The 20,796-nt window shown below is 30.2% G+C and overlaps 1 protein-coding gene across 4 annotated transcripts in view; it reads right to left on the reverse strand.

The window, feature by feature from the left end:
• The window catches only part of LOC143225596 (multidrug resistance-associated protein 1-like), an 86,453-nt gene that overhangs the window by 23,681 nt on the left and 41,976 nt on the right, over nt 1–20,796 (reverse strand). For all 4 annotated transcript variants that reach the window (XR_013013949.1, XM_076455320.1, XM_076455318.1 and 1 more), the window contains 7 exons: nt 19,687–19,833; nt 16,757–16,838; nt 16,100–16,293; nt 14,258–14,434; nt 11,896–12,063; nt 6,113–6,351; nt 5,761–5,983 (listed from right to left, as the gene is read on the reverse strand). Coding sequence is in view for 3 of the 4 variants with exons in the window: in XM_076455320.1 (XP_076311435.1) it covers nt 5,761–5,983; nt 6,113–6,351; nt 11,896–12,063; nt 14,258–14,434; nt 16,100–16,293; nt 16,757–16,838; nt 19,687–19,833 (1,230 nt within the window). In the remaining variant the exon portion in view is untranslated. The remainder of the gene's footprint in view (nt 1–5,760; nt 5,984–6,112; nt 6,352–11,895; nt 12,064–14,257; nt 14,435–16,099; nt 16,294–16,756; nt 16,839–19,686; nt 19,834–20,796) is intronic.

Here is a 20,796-nt window from a genome sequence, read left to right on the forward strand (position 1 = left end):
AGTATATCTTGAGGAATACCTTTTGTCCCTTTTTTGTACAGTGGTGAGACTCATCAGTTTAGCTATCACACCTATGTATATAGAATTAGCATCCAGACATGTGTATTTTAAAATGACATTCCTTGTTCAAGGTATCACCTGATTTTTATCAAATAGCTCTTCTTTTTGGTGATTTTTAGAAAAGAAAAACCATGATTTCTGTACTACTGCTCTATTTAGTGCACTTATAACTATGTTAAGTTTGTTTGTTACACAGTTAGAAGTATTAAACAATGTCAATCAGTCAGTGAGATTGAGAAATTTGACATTTTCTTGCACTGAAAATGTATTTCTGTTGATTCCTTAACTCCCTTACATAAAACATTTTTATGCTCAGCACACATATCTATATACCCCACGTTTTGCATGTGTGTATATATATAGCATGTAACTATTCTCCACAAACAGTACTGCACCACCTAGCCCCCTCTGATTCTCCCACTCAATCCTCACTTTTCAGAATTGGCAGGATTAAAAATGAAGAATACTGAAAGTGGGGAAGAAGGATTGGAAATCCTGTGACAAGAGGTGAGTATATATATTGGAAATACGTTTTTGGTGTAAGAAAATGTTAACTTCCAATAAGGTCTTACCTCACCTTACACAATGCTAGAATCCAACACTGAAAAGGTGGAGAGGCAGGTGTAGGTGTTTTACAGTGAAACCAACTGGATAGTGACCATCTAGAAACAGCTGGTCAGAGACAAAACCTTAGCACACATGCAGGGCACTGCACTACTTCTGGAACAGGTATGTTCTTCATCTTATAAGAAGGAAATGAATCTGACATTACTGGAAAAAAAAAAGAATGGACACAAGTTTAGTTTTATTCTGACAGAGGCAACTGTAGTAAAAAACTGCATGAGTTCAAATTGTTTTCAATCACACAAACCAGATCAGAAAATAGCTGGCTCCCGTAGGTGAAGAGCCACTCTATGAAACGAAGTATCAAAGCAAACTCAACATCCACATGAGGAGAAATGACAAGTCAAGGGGCAGTTTGCCAAAATAAAACAATGGATAAAAAAATCTAGCTGTAGCTAGGTGTCTACCCCACCTCAGTCAGACAAACAAGACTTCATAACTCATCCTTGGCATTAGAAGGTAGAGGAACACACAGATAAAAACAAAATTAGAGTAGCATAAATATTTTGACTACGGCATGTGGAACATGATATGCAGTGTATAATACATCAAGCAACAAGAATTATGAAAAGGACATTGGCCAAAACCTGACAAACTTTCAAAATCACTGTAGGAGCAAGAAGTACAATACACCGAAACTGACATTACAGGGTTGTGTTGCCTCAATTCAACTGCAAGAACAGAGCAATACCTGCAATACCTTTTTGTATTATGAGAAGAAATCACAACTCATTCATCCATAAATGCAGGGAAGACACACCATACACCCAAAATTACAAGAAAGATATGAAACATTTGTTCAACTGTATGTAGGATCAGTGTTTCCCCCAAATGCAACCGTGAGATCAGTGCAGTGTTATACTGAACCTGGTATTATGAAAAAGATCACACACAGACTGGTTTTGCTCCAGCTGACATATCCAATCCACCTGCATTAGCAATCAGGGAGAAGGGACAGAGGGAAGCCAACTCTGTCCTCTTCTCACTGAGTGTATAGATGTGTGGTTGTACTGCAAGACAAATTTCTACTTCACACTCAGGAAAAAGTTTCCTTGGTCTACCATCCCAGTGATTAGGAAGTGATAAGTAGTAAGGACCCCTGTGCTCTACCTGAAAAACAGAAAGAAAAGGAAAAGTGGTGGGGAGTTCTAAGGAACATCATACTGGAGAAAGTGCAATGGATGTCCAGGATTTCCTATTTTGAGAAACAGTTCATTCCCAAGTTTTGCAATCAAATGGTTAGCAGCAATGGACAGAAATCCCCTTCTGCTTTACTCATGATAGTCCATGAGTGGACCACCACCAAGTTAAATTATATACACAACTAAGTATATCACCAATATTCTTGTAGAACAACCCACACTTTATACCAGTAGAGCTGTAATGCTTGCTATAATGAAACATGAAAAGTCATACTTAAGTCAAAAGTGAATGGTCAGCTTTAGGATCACTACAGTGGGGAAATGATATCCACCTGAGAAAGATGCTGCCAGATTTTGCAGAAACTGAGTGACAAAAGAATAGGGAATAGTCCCCATTTTGGCCTGAACAACATCTTTCAATGGTCAGCAAAGTTGTGGTGATATGAAAAATTTGATGAGAAGAAACACTGAGAAGGTGGAGAATTTCCATGGATAACTCTTAATATGCTAGCCTAAGAATCTGACAAACCCAACCAGTTAGCATTATAGTGGATAGATCATAGGAAACACAAAGGTTCCAGGGAATAAAAAGCTGGGAACATGAATCCTGAAAAGAGGCAGTATGTACCCCATTACAACTTAGGTAGTGAAATTGACAAAAACACTGATTGGGATAAAAATGAAAGTACAGGATGAACGACCAGACTGGATATAGGTCAATATAAGAGGAATGTTAGAGGATTCTGGTGACATTAATAGTAACAATATATGATTGATAACATTCGCAAGCTAAGAGGAAAAAAAAATCTGTAATATACAACAAACATGATAACCATCCATGTAAAATAAAAAAGGTGTGGAAGGTGAGATATTCTGTGGAGGTGTAGAGTGTGACAGACCAAATATAAGAATGTGCCAGAAAAGTGAATCCAATTTTCTTCTCTTTGTTTGAACTTATCCTCTTAAACATTGTTAGGTTGAAAATGAGAAGAAATTGCTGGCCCAACCTACAAATCTAGCTCCATGTGAATTAAGACCAATATCTTCTCAGCAGAAGTCAAACCCAGTGACTGGGTAGTTGTACCAGAAGCATTGTCCACCATAAAAGGAACTTTCATTGTCAATACAATGAACTGTGAAGTCATTATAACTTAAGTGTATAATTCAGTTACAATAAAATGCAGCAACAAAATTGAAACAATTGAATGCAAACACAGGAAAAATAAAACTGTTAAAAAGAAACTGAAATGTGAACAAAGTACAATCATATGCAAAAATACACACGTCTAAATTATGCTGTGCCAATCAAAAAAGTAAGAACTGATCAGAAGAGTAAGAGGGAATCAGCCATGAAAATACAGGTAAAACAAAAATATTGGTGAAAGGTGGTTACAAGCCTTATATGTGTTCAAAAATGGTGCAAAATGTGTGGGGTATACAGACTAGTGTGCCAAGTGTTAAAATTTCTAGCAATGTTTATGGAGCAGAAAGACAATCAACATAAGCTTGTATATCACAATTTACAGTTTTGAAAATTTTTTGTATCTGCTCTGCTGACTTTTTCAAGTGGTTTTATGACTTGTAATTTTGTAATTACAAAATTGTTTATCACCAAAGAGTGTCTTTCAAATACTTTTGAAAATTTATTATCTGGTTGTTAAAGGTGTATATCAGTAAATAGTTCGTATTGCATGTATTGTGTATCTGCTGTATTCCTACCGTATGTACTTATCATAAAGATTGTTTACTTCATGCTGTATCAACCTATGTAAGTAGTTGAATGGGCAAAGAAAATCATCATAAAAGTATGTAACAGAAAATATATATAAATAAACATAACACTGGTTTAAAACATACTAATATTAAATACAGCCTTTTAATTAACAATTTGAAAAGGTTGGCTTGCGTACAATTTTGGATTGATAAAATGTTACTTTTGTTACATACCAGTGATGAAAAACAGTGAAAAACTGCATGCATTTTTTAAAAAACAAAACAAAGATCAAATTTAGAATTAAACTACATAACAATATTTTAAAAAATGTTGGAACATATAAAAGTCAAATATTAAAATATACAATGCAAAAATTTCACATAATATTAACCTGAAAGTCTGAAAACCTAAAAATAGGTTTTAGTTTTTGACATATTATTAGTTTTATACGTACATTAAGAAATAAAATTACATTAACCTATTTATTATAGTTTTGATAATAAACAACAAAACCTTGGAAGCAAGTTATGTGCATTCAAATATGAATTACTTGTAAAATTTGAAATTTTTCAAGCTCTCAAGTTTAATTTTTGTTTCTTAGAAACACAAAAACCACATTAAAATATGACAAAAGGTTTTAGTGTCTTAGGTTCAAAATTTTAATTAAATACTTTTTGTTTACATTATACCAACCAGCAGAGCTTAAACCTTTAGCTGATAATTCACATGTTAGTTACACAAGTTCTTCAAGGCAATATTTAAAAATGTTATTTTTTTCATGATTTTATCCACCACCACTCTGAAAAGTAGGAAAGTAACTGTAAATCAACCAGTACAAAATCATTTCTCAAACAAATCGTAACTTTTATAGCCTTCATTTTTTGTGTTTACTGAGCAATCAAGTAGAAAATCAGATCATTCCTGCCACACCCACCCGTCACATCCTCTCTTTCAGGATTTGTTAATGATGCTCTCTTATGTTTAATGATATATTACCTATAACTAATAGAAAGCCAAGGTTTTCATCTATCAAATGACATATTATATAACATTGTGTTAAAGAAATAATTGTCAATTTCACTTAAAGTACAAGATCCATTCCCATAGAAAAGCTAATGACTAGCTTGGACAAATTTGTAGCAATTATTGTCACATAGTTGGAAAACCAGAAAATTTTGAGATTTACGGGAAATTGTCCACTTTTTGCATATTATTAGTTTATGCTCTTTGGTGTATTATTTGATTAAATAAAAAGTAGTAAGTGCATTACAACCATCAGTATGAAAACAAACAACTGATAACGACAATAGAGATTGGGAAAGTACTTTATTTCTTGTATTTCATGTTTATTCTTTATTTATTATTATAAAAGTAACCAAAATGTAAAAATAGGGATCTTCTTAGGTTAGTTAAGATTAGATTAAATAAAATAAATACTAATATAATAAATATGTTTCACAAGGCACACCATGAGCAGCTTGTGGGTAATGTAATTCAATAATGTAACATGAACTGCACATTCCCCAAGTGATTTACAATTTATTATAACACAAACAGTAGTTAGACAGGGTTCAAAGGGCAATAAAACAATAAAATTTAATTATATATAGATGTATACTGTTATTAGCTTAAAGCTACTTGGGATAAATGAATGTAGTTTCATATTATAATTTGAAGTCATTCTAGAAAAAAAAGAAAAAGAAAAGGGTAATTTAGTTTTCTTTTGTGGTTTGAGGTCAGTCAAATTGACCGATCCTGCATACAGATATAGTTAAAAAATAACAGATAAAATATAAAGTCTTACTGAAAACAAACATTTGAAATGTATTTAGGAGGTTTTAGGAATTTTTGAGATGAGGAAAAGCATATATAATTATAACACAAATATCAATTTCCACATGGACTACTGCAAACAAATACTCAATATATTCAAAGACAAATATTTATTTTAGCTTATTAAGCATAGTCCACTAAAAAAAAAAAAAGATTCTGTTGTATGTTATAAGCTTACAATGATGACTGAAAAACTGACAAATTTTGTTAAGAAATATACACCAAATTTAAAATGAGAAGTATTAATAAATGTATAAAGACTTTAAACAAGCTCAAAAAGGCCATGTGGTCAGTCAAATTGACCAATCCAATATTAAAAAAGTTAAAACAGAAATAATATGGAAATTTAAGTTTATGGATAAAATGTTTTAACAAAACTTCTCTAACCTCTCCAGTTTCAGCTGTTTCTGCTTGAATCAGCTTTTTTTCAAATTCAAACTGTTTTTTTATTGGTCCATTCACAGTGCTGGTATCTCCTTCTTTAAGTGATAATTCAGTTTTTGATAAACTAGTATCACTAGATAGAGCTGTTTTCTGTGACAATTGTTTTGACAAAGATTGAAGAATATATTTAAGGTCTTCTTTGTCTGTGCTTGGTTTATTTAGTTCGCTACAATAAAAAGAGAAGATTTGAAATTAAAGACACTCTTTTTCCCTAGAATGTGAACTTTTCTGTACTGCAGAAGAGTACTAAAAATGTGGTATATCAAGAAAACATAAATAAAAATTGTACTTGTACCTATCTATTTCACAGAAACCTATCTTTGCCACAAGTTCTTCCAATTCTTTTATTTCAGACTCCTCTAAACCTTGGTTGCTTTTTTCTTGCAAGTATTGCAAATGAACTTCAGCAAAAACACCATTTCTTTCAAGCAAATCTGTGTACGTCCCAGATTCCATAACAAAACCATCTTTCATCACAATGATGAAATCAGTCTTGGGAAGGAATGAGAAACCATGTGTAACCAAGAGACGAGTCTGTTCATTGAACAAGCACACAAAAAAAAGTATGTTAATTTTTTTGTGAAATAAACAACAAATACAGAACTACTATATTAAAAAACAAATTCAAATGACAAAATTCTTCAAAAAAACATATTTTAGCTCAAACAAGAAATACCAGTTATAATCACCAACAAAAGCTGTATTAAAATATGGTTTGCAATATTTAAGTTTTATGTTTACAAAAGTGACTGAAATGATGGCTGATTATGGATGTTTATTAGATCACTGATGATTTATTTAAAATCAAACAGGAACAAAGTGTGGCAGACATGAGATGAGTCTGAAGTGCTGTTTGTTCATGTTTGATCTAATTTCATACTTACTGTATCAGACTAAACAAAAATCTGCTGCAACCAGTATCAAACAAAAACAATTTATTAAATATAATAAAAGAAATAACCATTTCTTTCAAACCATTACAATACAATTTTATCACTTACAAAAAATTTAGTAAAACCATACATAGCCCAGATTTGGTATAAACATTAATAAACAATACAACATATATTTCAAAGTAATTAATTTCAATAAATATCAAAGTAATCATGAAAAAGATCCAGAAAAATAAAAACACCTAATTCACCTGGGAATAACCCAATGTGTAAAAATTAAACCACTTTTCAATATCCAGAAAAATATCTACCAAAAATTAAAAATAATTCATTTTAACTATGACTCCTGAATTAACTTGTTTTAAGAAAAAGGAAGGCTTATTACTTAGTGGTTAGACCACAAGATTATATCTCATATGACTAGCTATCAAAATAAGTCTACATAATTTTTCATAACATTGATATTTGTTCATCACTGCTAGGGCAAGCTTGTGTCACTTTCTAAAATATACATACTCAAAAATAATGTGCTCTAGCTAGATAGAAGACAATTACATTACTAAATTAGTATTTCTGAAAACTGAAGTAAATGATAGACAGAATAAATGAATAATAAACAAAATCATAACAAAATAAAAGTATAACTCCCTATCTCACAGCATGATTCAAAATTTCTAATGAAGTAATCATAAGGAATGGAAGAAGAAACATATCAATGAAGTACTATTTTAGCAGCTTTTTATTAAATGTAAAACACCTTTTGCAAAATTGCTTGTATTTCACACAAACGTTTTAGATATATTTGTTATTTGCATAAGTTGAACTTTCAGTTGATGCAATCTGTTACAGAACAATATTTTTCTGGGCAATGATTTATGGAAATGGTTTTTTTTTCACAATCCTCTTAAATAAGGTGCATATTTTATTCACAAAAAAGTATTTCCCATGAACAGGTCCAGTCAGTAATTTGATAGTGAATGAAAATTACAGTACCAAAGTTTCTCACTACTGTATTACATTTTCATCATCAAAATAGTTGATTAACCCTATGAGTAAAGGCTGGGTCATTTTGACCAGTGTTGTAACCACCATATAATCATGAAACTGTGCATGCTATAACCATTAAAGTACTATGTTTATCTTCATAAAGTTTGGAAGGCTTTTAGTAAACTTAAAGGTTTGTTGTATATAGTCAATCAGATTTTTAATAAAGTATTTTACTAGAAATATGTCTGTGAATTTATTAAGTCTAATTGAATAAAAAAGTCAGTTTCATGCTAAGAATAAAAATGCTCCTTTTCATTTATAGTATTCATATCGTATTTGCATAATATTTAGAGCCTCCTAAATAAACATGTTTTGTTTTGTTTAAAAATGTTTTCTTAATTTAATTTTTTTCCACTTTAACACTAACTGTAGTGAATGTACAATGAAATGAAAAATATGAAATAAAATCAATAGTACTTTGTTTTTTCTAGAATGACTGCAGATTATAACAGAAATTACAATTATTTAGCCAAACAGCTCGAGTTTTCTAACCTTTTGCTATCTGCTTTTTTACCCTTTTTTAGTATTATGCTTTATTACTTTGAACCATTTTCATGAGTGACAGCCAATATATGACCCAACAGGAGAGCAAAGACCTTAGGGTAAACAAAGTAACAAGTTACATCATACAACATTAAACTGTATACACTGGGTGCATTTACTGAGGAGTAATCTTGGGGAATGTTATCTAATTTTTTAACCATTTAAGTTTTATATATTGACTGATAAGTTTTTAATTTTTCCATTTTTTGTTTGTTGAAAATATATAATAATAAATAAAAAATACATATATATAAAACATCAAATCTATCAGTTGCCTTGGATATAGACCTAATTGCACTTTAGAACGTATCAGGCTATCCCATAAGTAACGTACAAAAACTTAATACAGAAAGTGCATCATCATTTCTGTCTTTGTAGAAGGCTTTAATAACTAAAATATGTAGTAGGATGTACATAAAAATGTTCAGATAAATAAAAGAAACTAACCAAACTCCACTTTCTCAGATCATTAATCAAATAAACCCTTATAAAGAGGGATGTGTCTGAGAAGCACATAAGGCATATAATGCTTTATGAGTTTAAAAAAGGCAACAGTGCAGTAGAAACTAAGTGAAACATTCAAGGTGTTTATGGTGCAGAGTCTCTCAATGAAAAAATGTTGAAGGTGGTTTCAGAAGTTCAGATCAATTGACTACAAATTAAGTGATGTGCTACATTCAGGTTGTCCTGCTAAGTTTAACGACAACTTGCTGCTGGCCCGCACTTGATGAAGATTGTGCTTTAACAGTTGAAGAACTAGCACAGAAGCTTAATTTAACCCATTCAACAGTTCACCGTCATCTGCAACAGCTTGGAAAGGTGTCAAAACTTGGAAAATGGGTCCCCCATGATTTGACAGAAGCCAACCTTAGAGCAAGAGTGGACATTTGCACTTCTCTGCACTCTTGTGAATGTAACTTACCTTTTTTGAACACGTTAGTGACTGAAGATGAAAGACAGATATATTATAAAAATGTCAAGTGCTGCAGACAATGGCTCAGTGCAGGTAAAGTGGCTAAAGCACAGTCCAAAATGGACCTCCACTATAGGAAAGGTTTGTTAAGTTTTTGGTGGGGTATTGTTTGTGTGATCCACTTTAAGTTGCCGCCTCTCAATGTAACAATTACATCAGACTTCTACTGTCAACAGTTAGAGTGCCTGAATGTTGCACTGAAAGAAAAGAGGCCTGCTTTGATCAATCATATAGGTGTTGTGTTACACCAGAATAATGCACAGCCCCATACAGCAAAGATATCTGCAAAGATTGAAGAGCTAGACTGGGAAAAACTTCCACATCCTCCTTATTCTCCAGAGCTCTCCCATCTGATTATCATCTATTCTGAAGTTTGCAGAACTATTTTGATGGAAAAGAGCTTGGAACACATAAAGATGTCGAAACTACCCTCTCTATATCCTTTTCCTCTAAACCCCAAGAATTATAAAGAACTGGCATTCAGAAGCTTGTGAATCATTGGCAGGAAGTAATTAATAATAATGGAACATACATTATTGATTAAATAACTTTAAAAGCATTTGAGATCCTTTCTCTTTTTCTGAACCTAAAATCAGACATTACTTAAGGGATGACCTGATACTTCAAAAAGTATGTACTTTTTCATGCTGTATTGGTTCTACAAGATAAATTATACTGCTTTTATGCTTAGAACACAAAAAATATATGAGGGACTAAAACATAACATCTCAAAACTACTAGTAGCTTCCTAGCTAAGCTATAAATAAACAGGTTAAAAAATTCCATTAACTGCTTGGAGGTTTGTATCCATTCAGCACATAACAATATTTGTTTCTAAATGCGACCTCTCTTACTAACATATAAATAATAAAAAAGTAAGAAGTTAATACAATAAGTTGTGCATTTTGTACTGGTTATAAGCATGCCCAAATTAATGTAAGAGAGAGAGAGAAAGAAAGGCATGTCATATCAGTGTTACAAACTTAGTGATACATCAGTGAAGCATGAATATTAGGTGTTCAAATTTTATATTCTGGTTTTGTTTATATCTAATGCATGAAAGTGTAATTAGATGGGCACCCTGAAAGCTATAGAAGGTACAAAAATATAAAATGGATAATTCAGCTCACAGGCATGTCAGATATCACAGGGAAGTAAAGACTGAGAATTTATTTAATTATATCTTTTATAAAAGTAAAAATTAAAATATTGTTTTATTTGTTTGGAATTAAGAACAAAGCTACAAAACAGGCTATCTGTGCTATGCCCACCATGGGTATCAAAAGCCAGTTTCTATTGGTATGAGTCTAAACACATACCACTGTGCCACTGGGGAACAAATTAAAACTTAGGATAATACAAAAAGTTGAAATATAAACTACATACTGATGCCAAGCTTATAATAAAATGACAACTGATAGTAAAACAATTTAACTTCTAAATGTAATTGTGAAACGAGTGTAATGTACACTATGACCTTCACATATATGTAGCATTATATAAATTTCAGTACTTATAGTAAAAAAGAAAATCTCATAATTCAATTATATGCACATAAAAATCTTATCAAACTATAGAAGAATATACTATCTTATGCAAAGCAAAGATATTGCAAAGTAAAACACAAGAGACATATTAATTGGCTCAGAGTTCATAGCAAAATTTGAAAAATATATACATATATAAAATACCAGTATATTTGCATGTTAGTAAAACTTCTTGCAAATACACACAAATTTAGTATTAAAACACAAAATATTTGTTGTAGAAAAAAAAAGGAAATAATGAAACACTTTATTGTGAAACAAATACCATAGGACATGTAGTCACTAACTGCTTTGTTAGTTATCCTGAGTTTACTATGGCCAAAAATCCTATAAATAAATGTTATAATTGGAATAAACTCTTATACCAATTTCATCAATAAATGGCAGAATAAGCAGGTAATTTTTGTAGCTGGTTTCTGATAAGAAAAGGAGGTGCTAATGTGAAGAGAATCTGAAGAGAAAATAGGTATTTTTGTTCCAACTGTGATGTACCACTCTGAATCACACCTTGCTTCTGATTTTACCATGCTACAACAAATATCAAGTTAAATATGTTATAGACTATATAATTTTCTGATAGGTTGTCTTTTCCAATACAGTTGTGTTATTGTTTTCTGCATATATAAGGTCTTTTATGCAAATAAATATATATATATATATATATATATATTATTTTCATTACACTTTTCTTATAATTCATGAAATATTCTGTGTTTATAATAAAAAGTTTATTATATATTTTTTCATAAAATAAAATTCATAACAAACCAGTAAAAATAATTTTGGCTTTGCTTTGCCTGTATGCATACTTTAAAAAATGAAATAAAAAATATAATATTTTTGGAGGGACGAAGTTCAAGCTTTGAAACTAAAATCAACTTTAACTCAGTTATTAGAATAAATAAGAACTACAGTTATTGCACTGCTTGGTGATGATAAAAAGATATAGGGAATAGTTTCTGTAAATCTATATAATCATAACACATATTATTTTTATTATGCATTGTACGTTTCATTTCAATTACACATGTGACTCCAAATTTATATTTGGTCTTAAACCACCACCAAGACATACCTTGCTCTTCAATAAACCTTCTGGACCAATAACATTTTGAAAGATATGTTTTCCAACATGAGAATCAACAGCACTGAGTGGATCATCAAGTATATAGATGTCAGAGTTGTTATACACGGACCTGGCTAGACAAATTCGCTGTTTCTGTCCACCACTCAGGTTGATACCCTGATATCAAAGGTAAGAATATACAAATATTAATGTTTACTCAACAATAAAGCTTTTGAGACAAAGTTATCAGACTTGCTTGGCATACACGATTTCCTCATTAGGCACTAATAATACAACAAGTTCCATTACAGTACAACCACGAAAGCTACAAATATAAATAACTGAAGATTTTTAAGTAGTCTTTTTTACAGCAATAAGTGTAATATTAATTTTAACTTATATTTTATGAGACATAACTGAATCTTTTTTTTCAACAAATAAAACTACCTAATAAGATACTTCAACAGTGTTAAAGTAAATATTCTTTTATATGAGTATTCATTATGGTGTTACTGTATGTAATGTATTTATTTTTTAAAATGTATCCATTCAAGTTTGTTTGTTTAATTTCACATTTCTTAAAATGACACAAGGGTATCTGTTCTAGATGCCCCTATTTAGAGGTAAGAGACTAGAAGGAAGACAGTTAATCAACATCAAAAATGCCAACTCTGCAATCTCAAACTTTACCAACCAAACCAATTATTGGACTTTCATTGGCCACAAACATTGTTAAGGCAGATTGTATAAAGTTCTGCTTATATTGATTTTAAGTTCTTCAATGAACATTAAATCTATGACACTAGAGCAAACTAGTGTTTATATGTTCCATAAGCAAGATCTACTCTATCTTCAACATTACTTTCACTAACAGCCCTAGCAGAAATGCCACCATGTAAGCAGCTATTTGTGCTAGTAATTAGTAACTGTTGTATTCATACCTCATTGTAAAAAAGTGAATAATTTCTAAAAAAGTTTTTTTTCTGGGTAGTACTGCACAGTAAAAATGTTAGATTGTGTTCATTATTCATATGCAACTCATTGCATCTAAATGATTCAATGTATAGAGCTCAAACATTTCATACATTTTACTAATATAACTTATAATGTTTTAATATATATTAGAAGTGCTACCCTTTATTGAAAAAACAGTTTTTATTAAAAGAGCATGAGATGAGATACAGTCCTTTTGAAATCCATGTTTCTGTTGCGAGGACAGTACTTTTATTTAAGACTGTGTTTTGTTATAAACAAATGGTTGTTGGACACACCATAGTTATTTTTCTAACTGTTTGAATCTCCAATAGCTAAACTACAAAACTGTTCATAATGGAGTTTTGTTTGTGGCATCATTCAGTAGATGACACTATATTTCATAAGCCTCAAGCACAACACTGGCACTGAGATCTTGAGTATTTCAGCACAAAATAAGGCACATTTGTATTTATTATTTCAGTTACATAGATATATAAATGGCTACACCATTGCCCCATTATAGTAAGATTAGTTATAATATTTAATATATCTATTTTTATTGTAGTGATTATCTTGCATTGTTGGCTTAGGATTAATCTAAATCTCCTGAGCTAGCCAAAACTCATGAGATATATGACCAAAATATCACTAAGAGCAAAGTACCTAACTTATGAAACATAGTCTTGATTAACTCAAACAAAAGCAATGCAAATTATTATAAAGTATTCTCGATTGCCAAGAATGTTTTAGAAGATCAGCAGTGTTATTGTTCTAGAAAATAAATAGTAAGATAATTTACAATAGATTCTAAATAGATTTAACTGTCACATTTTGTTGTTTTCAAATGTGTTTAAGGTATGAATCTATTTTAACAGAACTTATCTTTTTTTGTAAGTATTTGAAATGGTTCTATAAAAATTAGAGGTTTTTAAAGTGAATAAGTGGTGTGTATTGCTTTTCTTCAGTAAGATATTATTACTGATATTTGTTTAAAACAAGTACAAATATTACACTCATTAATTACATAATACACTATTGATTTTTGTTTAAAGCTAGCATCAATATCACAATCATATATTACATACTATTTTAAACATTTATTATAATTACAATTATCCCTGTTTTCAAAAATTTATAATTCTTGACTTTTAGACTTAGAGTACTTCAAATCTTTCTTATTCATCTATATACCTTTTTGATTCTCAAATGACTGCAAACTATTATTTATTTTGTTTCTAATACACAGATGATCTTAGCCTGTTATTTAAGTATTGGCAAAAAACAATCTTTCAGAATAATGAAACAATTTTAAAAATTTTTTCATAGAAGTTACAATAATTCACTAGTTTTTAATTCAATGTTAAATTTGGAAACCTAAAGTAAACAGCCTTAACACCTTTTCACCAACTTCTGTCAAGTCTCTGTTTGGAAGAATGTCCAGATCTGTGCCCAGTGCACATGAACTAATCACTTGCTGATAATGTGTCTCATTCATTTCTTTTCCAAATAAAATATTTTGTTGGATTGTGGCATTCTGTATCCAAGATTGTTGGGAGACGTATGATATTGTACCCTGAAGTGTTTAAAATGAAATATTAATATTATTTCTTCATGTTAAGGGCGTAATTGTTCATACAAATAACATTTTATTATGATACAACTGAAACTGTCACTATAATCTAGCAACAGAGTAAAACTTTAGAGCAATCGGAGTACAGTTATTGAAACCTGTTATTTTTCCATTGCTTTCTGTATATAACATTAAACGTTTTAACAAGAAACACTAGTTATTTAAATTCTTAAAACTTTAAATGTTTTGTATTTTAGTCTTTACGTCTAAGCATATGTAAGAATAAACATCTATAGTTTTTATAATATTTAGGTAAGCAATGATTTATAAACATTAGAAAGAATTTTACTCATGGTGGAACATATTATATGTTTCAAAAAAACATTGGTCTGTCTTTTTCAGGTACTGTTAATACTAAGCAATACAAGTTTTGTATATTGTTACAAAGACAAAAGACACAGGGGTTAAATGTGATGAAAAGGGTGACAGGATATGATGTTTGGGTTGAAACCTTTAGGCAGTACTATGTTATTCAATTCAATCAGTAAGTCTTCTTTGTGAATGCAAACATCACAGAAAGAGCTTGTATCAAACTTCAAAAGAGAAAAAACTATGATGTCAACCGTATCCTTTCAACAACATAAAACAGAAAATTTGTTTCATTCCCATTTGTGCAAGTAATTGCTAATGAAATTACTAGTTTATTTAATAATTTGAACACTGATGTAAAACTGTATCAAACTTTCACATGAGATGAATATCTTAGTCCATTACTTGAAAGAATCCCTACCAGAGAAACAAAAATAAAACTTGCAAACGTGGAAAGAAATACATAGGACAGTTGTCTTATTCCTTACAAATAAGACCCAAAAAACACCAAGGGCACCTGAGTAGAGGTGAATTTCAGACAATACAGGAACTCTGGAATAAAATTCTTCTCCTATACTAGTCCCCCCCCACAAAAAAAAAAGAGGAAAAGAAAGAAGACTGTTTAGAAAGTATAGAAACCATCAGAGTAAATGATCTCTCATTAAACCATGATAATGTGTCTAGCAACATATTTAAGGTCTATTTACCATTAATAACACATGACCAGACCTGACCTTAACTACATCTCTATTTATGAGGAAATTACTAGACAGAACTATTAAAAAATAATAAGAAGTTCGGAAAACTTAGGAACAAATTATAGTTCTGGGAGTTTTTGTGATGTTCCTTTAGACATTATTTTCATTCCTGAAAATGTTTTTGATTTAAATTGCATTTGCTTGAAAGCCATGGAAATGTCCTTCCCTGATAAGACATCAGGTTAGCTTAGTAAGGTTTATTATGGTAGGTGGCAGAAATTACTATGATGCCTCATATACTTACTTATTGAATATTGTTAGTCATAATTTTATTCTATTCAAATAATACTATTTACCAAAAATAAACTACATTTATTAGATATACATTGATTCATATAAAATCTTTTATGCTATTTGTGCTTTAATTCATAGGTTTAAATTCAAGTGGAAACAATTTTAATAGAAACAAACAAAAAACAACAAAGTATTTAGAAAGAAAATTCTATGATCATTCAAAAAAACATTAGAAAATTTCTGTATAAAAGCCTACCAGGCTCAATTAAAAAACAACAACTTTTATTTCCAAAGTATATAGTTTTACCTTCACATTCACTCGACCTTCTAATTTCTCCATATCTCCTAGAATAGCAGATAATAGAGATGACTTTCCTGAGCCAACCTGACCAACAATAGCTACTAAAGCTCCATATGGAATATTCACAGAAATATTTTTTAAAACTGGTTGGTCCTCCTGCAACCATGTGAAGGTTCCATGTTCAACAACAACAGGATTAACTACAACAAAATCATAGAACTGTTAAAAGGAATTTCAACAAGACAAAAAAAAAAAAGCACACTACCATCCTGTGTTCATCTGAATGTTAAATACTTAATATAATTAATTACTTACAAAATCTTTAATCTGAAAAGAAGCAATACCAATACTGTTCAATGCATTTTGCATTTAATCACCTACAAAAATATTTGGAGTTGAATGTTTCATTGTCATAATGATATCAAAAATTCTAAAACTCTGAGAAGGCACAACAAATTAAAACAAATTATAGAGACCTATAAGTCCTACCTGTTATTATGTTAAGGGTTAGCACTGTATTAATATTTAAAATGAATGAACAGTAAAACAACACAAGTACACCATCATTAGACAAATTATAATATGTATATATATATAAAAAAAACAGGAGGAGAGATAACTTAATTATTGGAACATAAGAGATGTAACACAGAAAATACTTACCTTCTTCCCAGTCATGAGTGACATAAGGATCCAATTCTTCACTGCTGAAGTATTTGTTCATTCTTTTAAATGAGACTGATGCCTAAGTATTAAGTATGATAAATATTAAACAGTGGCTTAACTTAAGTGCCCTTAACATTAAAAAAATAAGATGGTGTACATACACAAGTTATATTTATTATAAAATTACAAACAACTTCATTTAAAAAATAAATCAACTACCGAACATAGCTTTAATGAAGCTGATGTCATATAATAAACTAACTAAAACTATTACAAAATAAAACAAAACTTATGATGATTAAAGTGTATTGAATCACCAAGGAATGCTCACACTATTAATGCACTATTTTTGGGTTGTAGTCATCATAACTTCTGGAGAACTTTCTAATCAATTTTACTACTTATATAATTTGTATTCTATATATGAACATTTTAAAATACACTGTGTATCTATTCACCTTCACTATTTCTACAGAAATATTCCAATACATCTGAATAGTATTTTCTTTGATGAAAATATATTTTATGTTCAACATATTCCTTAAGAACAAAATAAGCCTGCAACAGACTAACTACACTTCAAGCTTCTCAAGTCTAAGCTTTATCATGACTAATATTAAAGTGTGAGCTCAACTGATTAATTACAACAAATAACTTTTAAATTAGTTTATGAATTAATAAGATAGTACTGGTGAAAATGAAAAAAAACAGCTCACTGTCAATGCAGATGGCTCAATTCTGAATAACCTTTTACTGTTATAAATGTTTTAAAAAACTTCATTATTAATAAAACTTCCTAATCCCATTTAAAATATTACCAGAAAAAACTTAAAAGTCATTTTAAAAGGTTAAACTCTTACTGTAGTATCATTAGGCTTTTAAATTTCAAATACTGTCTATGCTAAAATTAAAAGAGTAATAGGGTTTACAATATGAAATAACACTGAAACTTTAATAAGTTTTCTTTTATCCTCATCTTCCAAAATAGTCCTATTGTATTTAAAAATATTTCCTCAAACTCTTTGAATATAATGTTTAAAAACAGGGTAAAAAAGTGAAAAATACTAGGCATACTTAAAAGTAAACTACAAGAAAGAATCCAAGTTAACATTGTTGAATCTGGAAAAACAATTCACAAGAATGAACAAAACAGAATCATAAGAAATCTGAAATAAAATACAATTTTGTGCTGATTAACCAAATTTTTTTACAAAAATTAAGGCAATTCAATCCTCATATTGTATATTTATTTGATCTTCAATATACCATGACCTTTCATTTGAATGTACTCTGATATTTGAAGAGAGTACAACACTAACATTTAACACTTCTAAATTGACTTAATGATTGTTCAATGGTCACACACTGTGCACATCATATACTACTTTACCATACATAATTATTCTAAAAAAAAAAGTGCACTTAAACAATTGTTCATAATTTTTTTCTAATATGACTTTTACATGAGAGAACATTCTAATTTTGTCAAAATAACTGTAAAAATATTTTTTCGAAAAAATAAAAGAACAAGTAAGAATTCATTTTCTTATTCTAGCACCTATCCTAAACAAAAGCTGAAATTTAACTGACTTACGTACTCAACGAAACATTGATAAAAATTGAACACTGATGAAATGATCTATTGAGCTTAGTATTTTCTTATGAACATCTGGTAGTATTAATGTATGTCAATACAAAGTGTGATATAAAGAATCACAATGATACCAAAATAAAGCTTTTCTTCTCAAGAGAAAATAAGAGGTGGTTTGAATAAAAGAACAGCATTTCAACTACAACTTCTATATAAAAACAATTCATATCTTATCAATGTGGATTACTTACACGATAAACTGAACTTCAGATAAACCAATATTCTAAGAAATTTAAAAATGAAACAAGTAACAAATACAGTTGAAATTTAATGTTTCTTATCTTGAGATTGGAAACAAAAAAGTCAGTTATCATTTTGCTTATTTTGGAGTATTTTTTATTTTTCTGTATAAAATATATCTTGATATAATACTAATGCTTTCCAACAAAATTCAGAGCAAAATTACACCAGAAACTTATAGAAGAAAGATTACACAGAAAAAGTGTCGTACATTTGTGAAAAGAAGTCATGCCCAGCATGCATATGTTATAATAGTATGTGATGAAGAATTACAGGATATAAGTTTAAAAAAATATCCCATCCCCATAGAACTGTCTATACAATTTTAGGTTGTAAAATAAACTTTGGCTTTAATTGCTCACAAAAAGAATGAAGATAGATTTGTAGTACTAGTCTATGTGCATTGTTTATGGTTTACATTTTCTGTAATTAACAAATGTTGAACTATAAGCAAAAAACAACCACCCAGTTGTAGCTGAAGGTGTGAAAGAAAGATAGAAAGATATAGCACCAGACCCTGGAAGATCAGAAGGTTATGGCATCACCAGTGTCACTTTCATGGCTATAGATAACAAATTGAAATTCCTGATTACTCAACTTTGAAACATAATATAAAAACAAAAAACAATTAGATAATGTAAACCTTTATGATACATATTTCTTTTTCTTCTGTATAACATAACAGACAACTGCAATACAATGGTACCACTATCATATCATAAATTTTCTTAATGTCTGTAAAACTTAATAAATATTTCAATACACATATGCATTATTTGAAGTCACATTAATAAGTAAGGAAATATACAAGCAATTATTTTTCAAAGAATGTTTGACTTTATATCATTTTAGAAAATTATTACTTTTGACATAAAATATTAAATTAAAACTTTGATAGTTCAGAATTTTTAAGCACATAAGAGCAACATAGTTTTTCTTTTAGTTTTATTTCATTTGGTTGGTGTATAAAGATAAAATATACATGAAAGGTACACTGAAGAATATAGCAAGTCAAAGAAAATTCTTGATATCTTACCTGGATAATCATAGAAATAAGCATAGGTAGCATAGTAAGGGGAAAACGCACAATGTTAAACAGGGACAGGGAAACAAATGCACGATCAGCATCCAAAATATTTTCTTCAGATGCAAGAACATAAGCAGTAAATGATGCCATAGTTACCTGTAATGGAAGAGTGAAACTATAAATGACAGTAACTGAAACAAATATTATATGCAGGAACTAATTCCAAAATGAAAATTTGTAAAAACAGAAAAGTTAAACTTTTACTGTTTCAAAAGCTTATAATCTTTATATTTCTTAAATATAAACCCACTTATAAAATTTAACTGTGGGAAAAACCATATTTATAACACACAAAATGTTCACCATTCACCAGCAAATAACAAAGACCTAAAATAAATTTAGGATACTACTAAAACTTGATGTACTTCTGTACAGTCCCCAGAAGTGCTCTGTTACAAGAGTAAATAAAACCAAAATTGAGAGTAACAAATATTTTTATTTCTTGGTTTGAAATTTCATACGTTATACTGTGTTGTAAGCTACAGAGTGCATAATTCTTCTTGAGATTCATGACAAATTCACAACAGTACAAAAGTTTTGGAAGAGTTTAGTTTGAATATTGCACAAAACTGCACGAGAACTATCTGCGCTAGTCATCCCTAATTTAGCAGTGTAAGACAAGAGGGAAAATAGCTAGTCATCACCACCCACTTCCAACTCTTGGGCTAATTTTTTACCAACAAATAGTGGGATTGACTGTAATATTATAATGCTCCCATGGCTGAAAGAGCGAGCATGTTTGGTATGACGGCGATTCGAACCAGCGACCCTCAGATTAAGAGTCGAATGCCTTAACCACCTGGCCATGTTGGGCCACACAACAATACAAACTGCAATGTTAAGCATCCCTTATGTAACATCATTTTAGTGTTTACTGAGTGACTAGCAGACAACATATTATTGCATAGTGGTGCAAGTGGTTAAAACAGGTTACCCACTCCAGGCAGCCTTTAGCCCACTTTTAGAAAAAATGTCATTTACAAAAATACATAAAAGCTTGGCAGACTAAAAATTTTAACAAAATACAAAGCCAGAAAGAGAACTACAAAACTGTGAATG

Source organism: Tachypleus tridentatus, chromosome 9, assembly GCF_004210375.1.
Source record: "Tachypleus tridentatus isolate NWPU-2018 chromosome 9, ASM421037v1, whole genome shotgun sequence".
Classification (NCBI taxonomy): domain Eukaryota; kingdom Metazoa; phylum Arthropoda; class Merostomata; order Xiphosura; family Limulidae; genus Tachypleus; species Tachypleus tridentatus.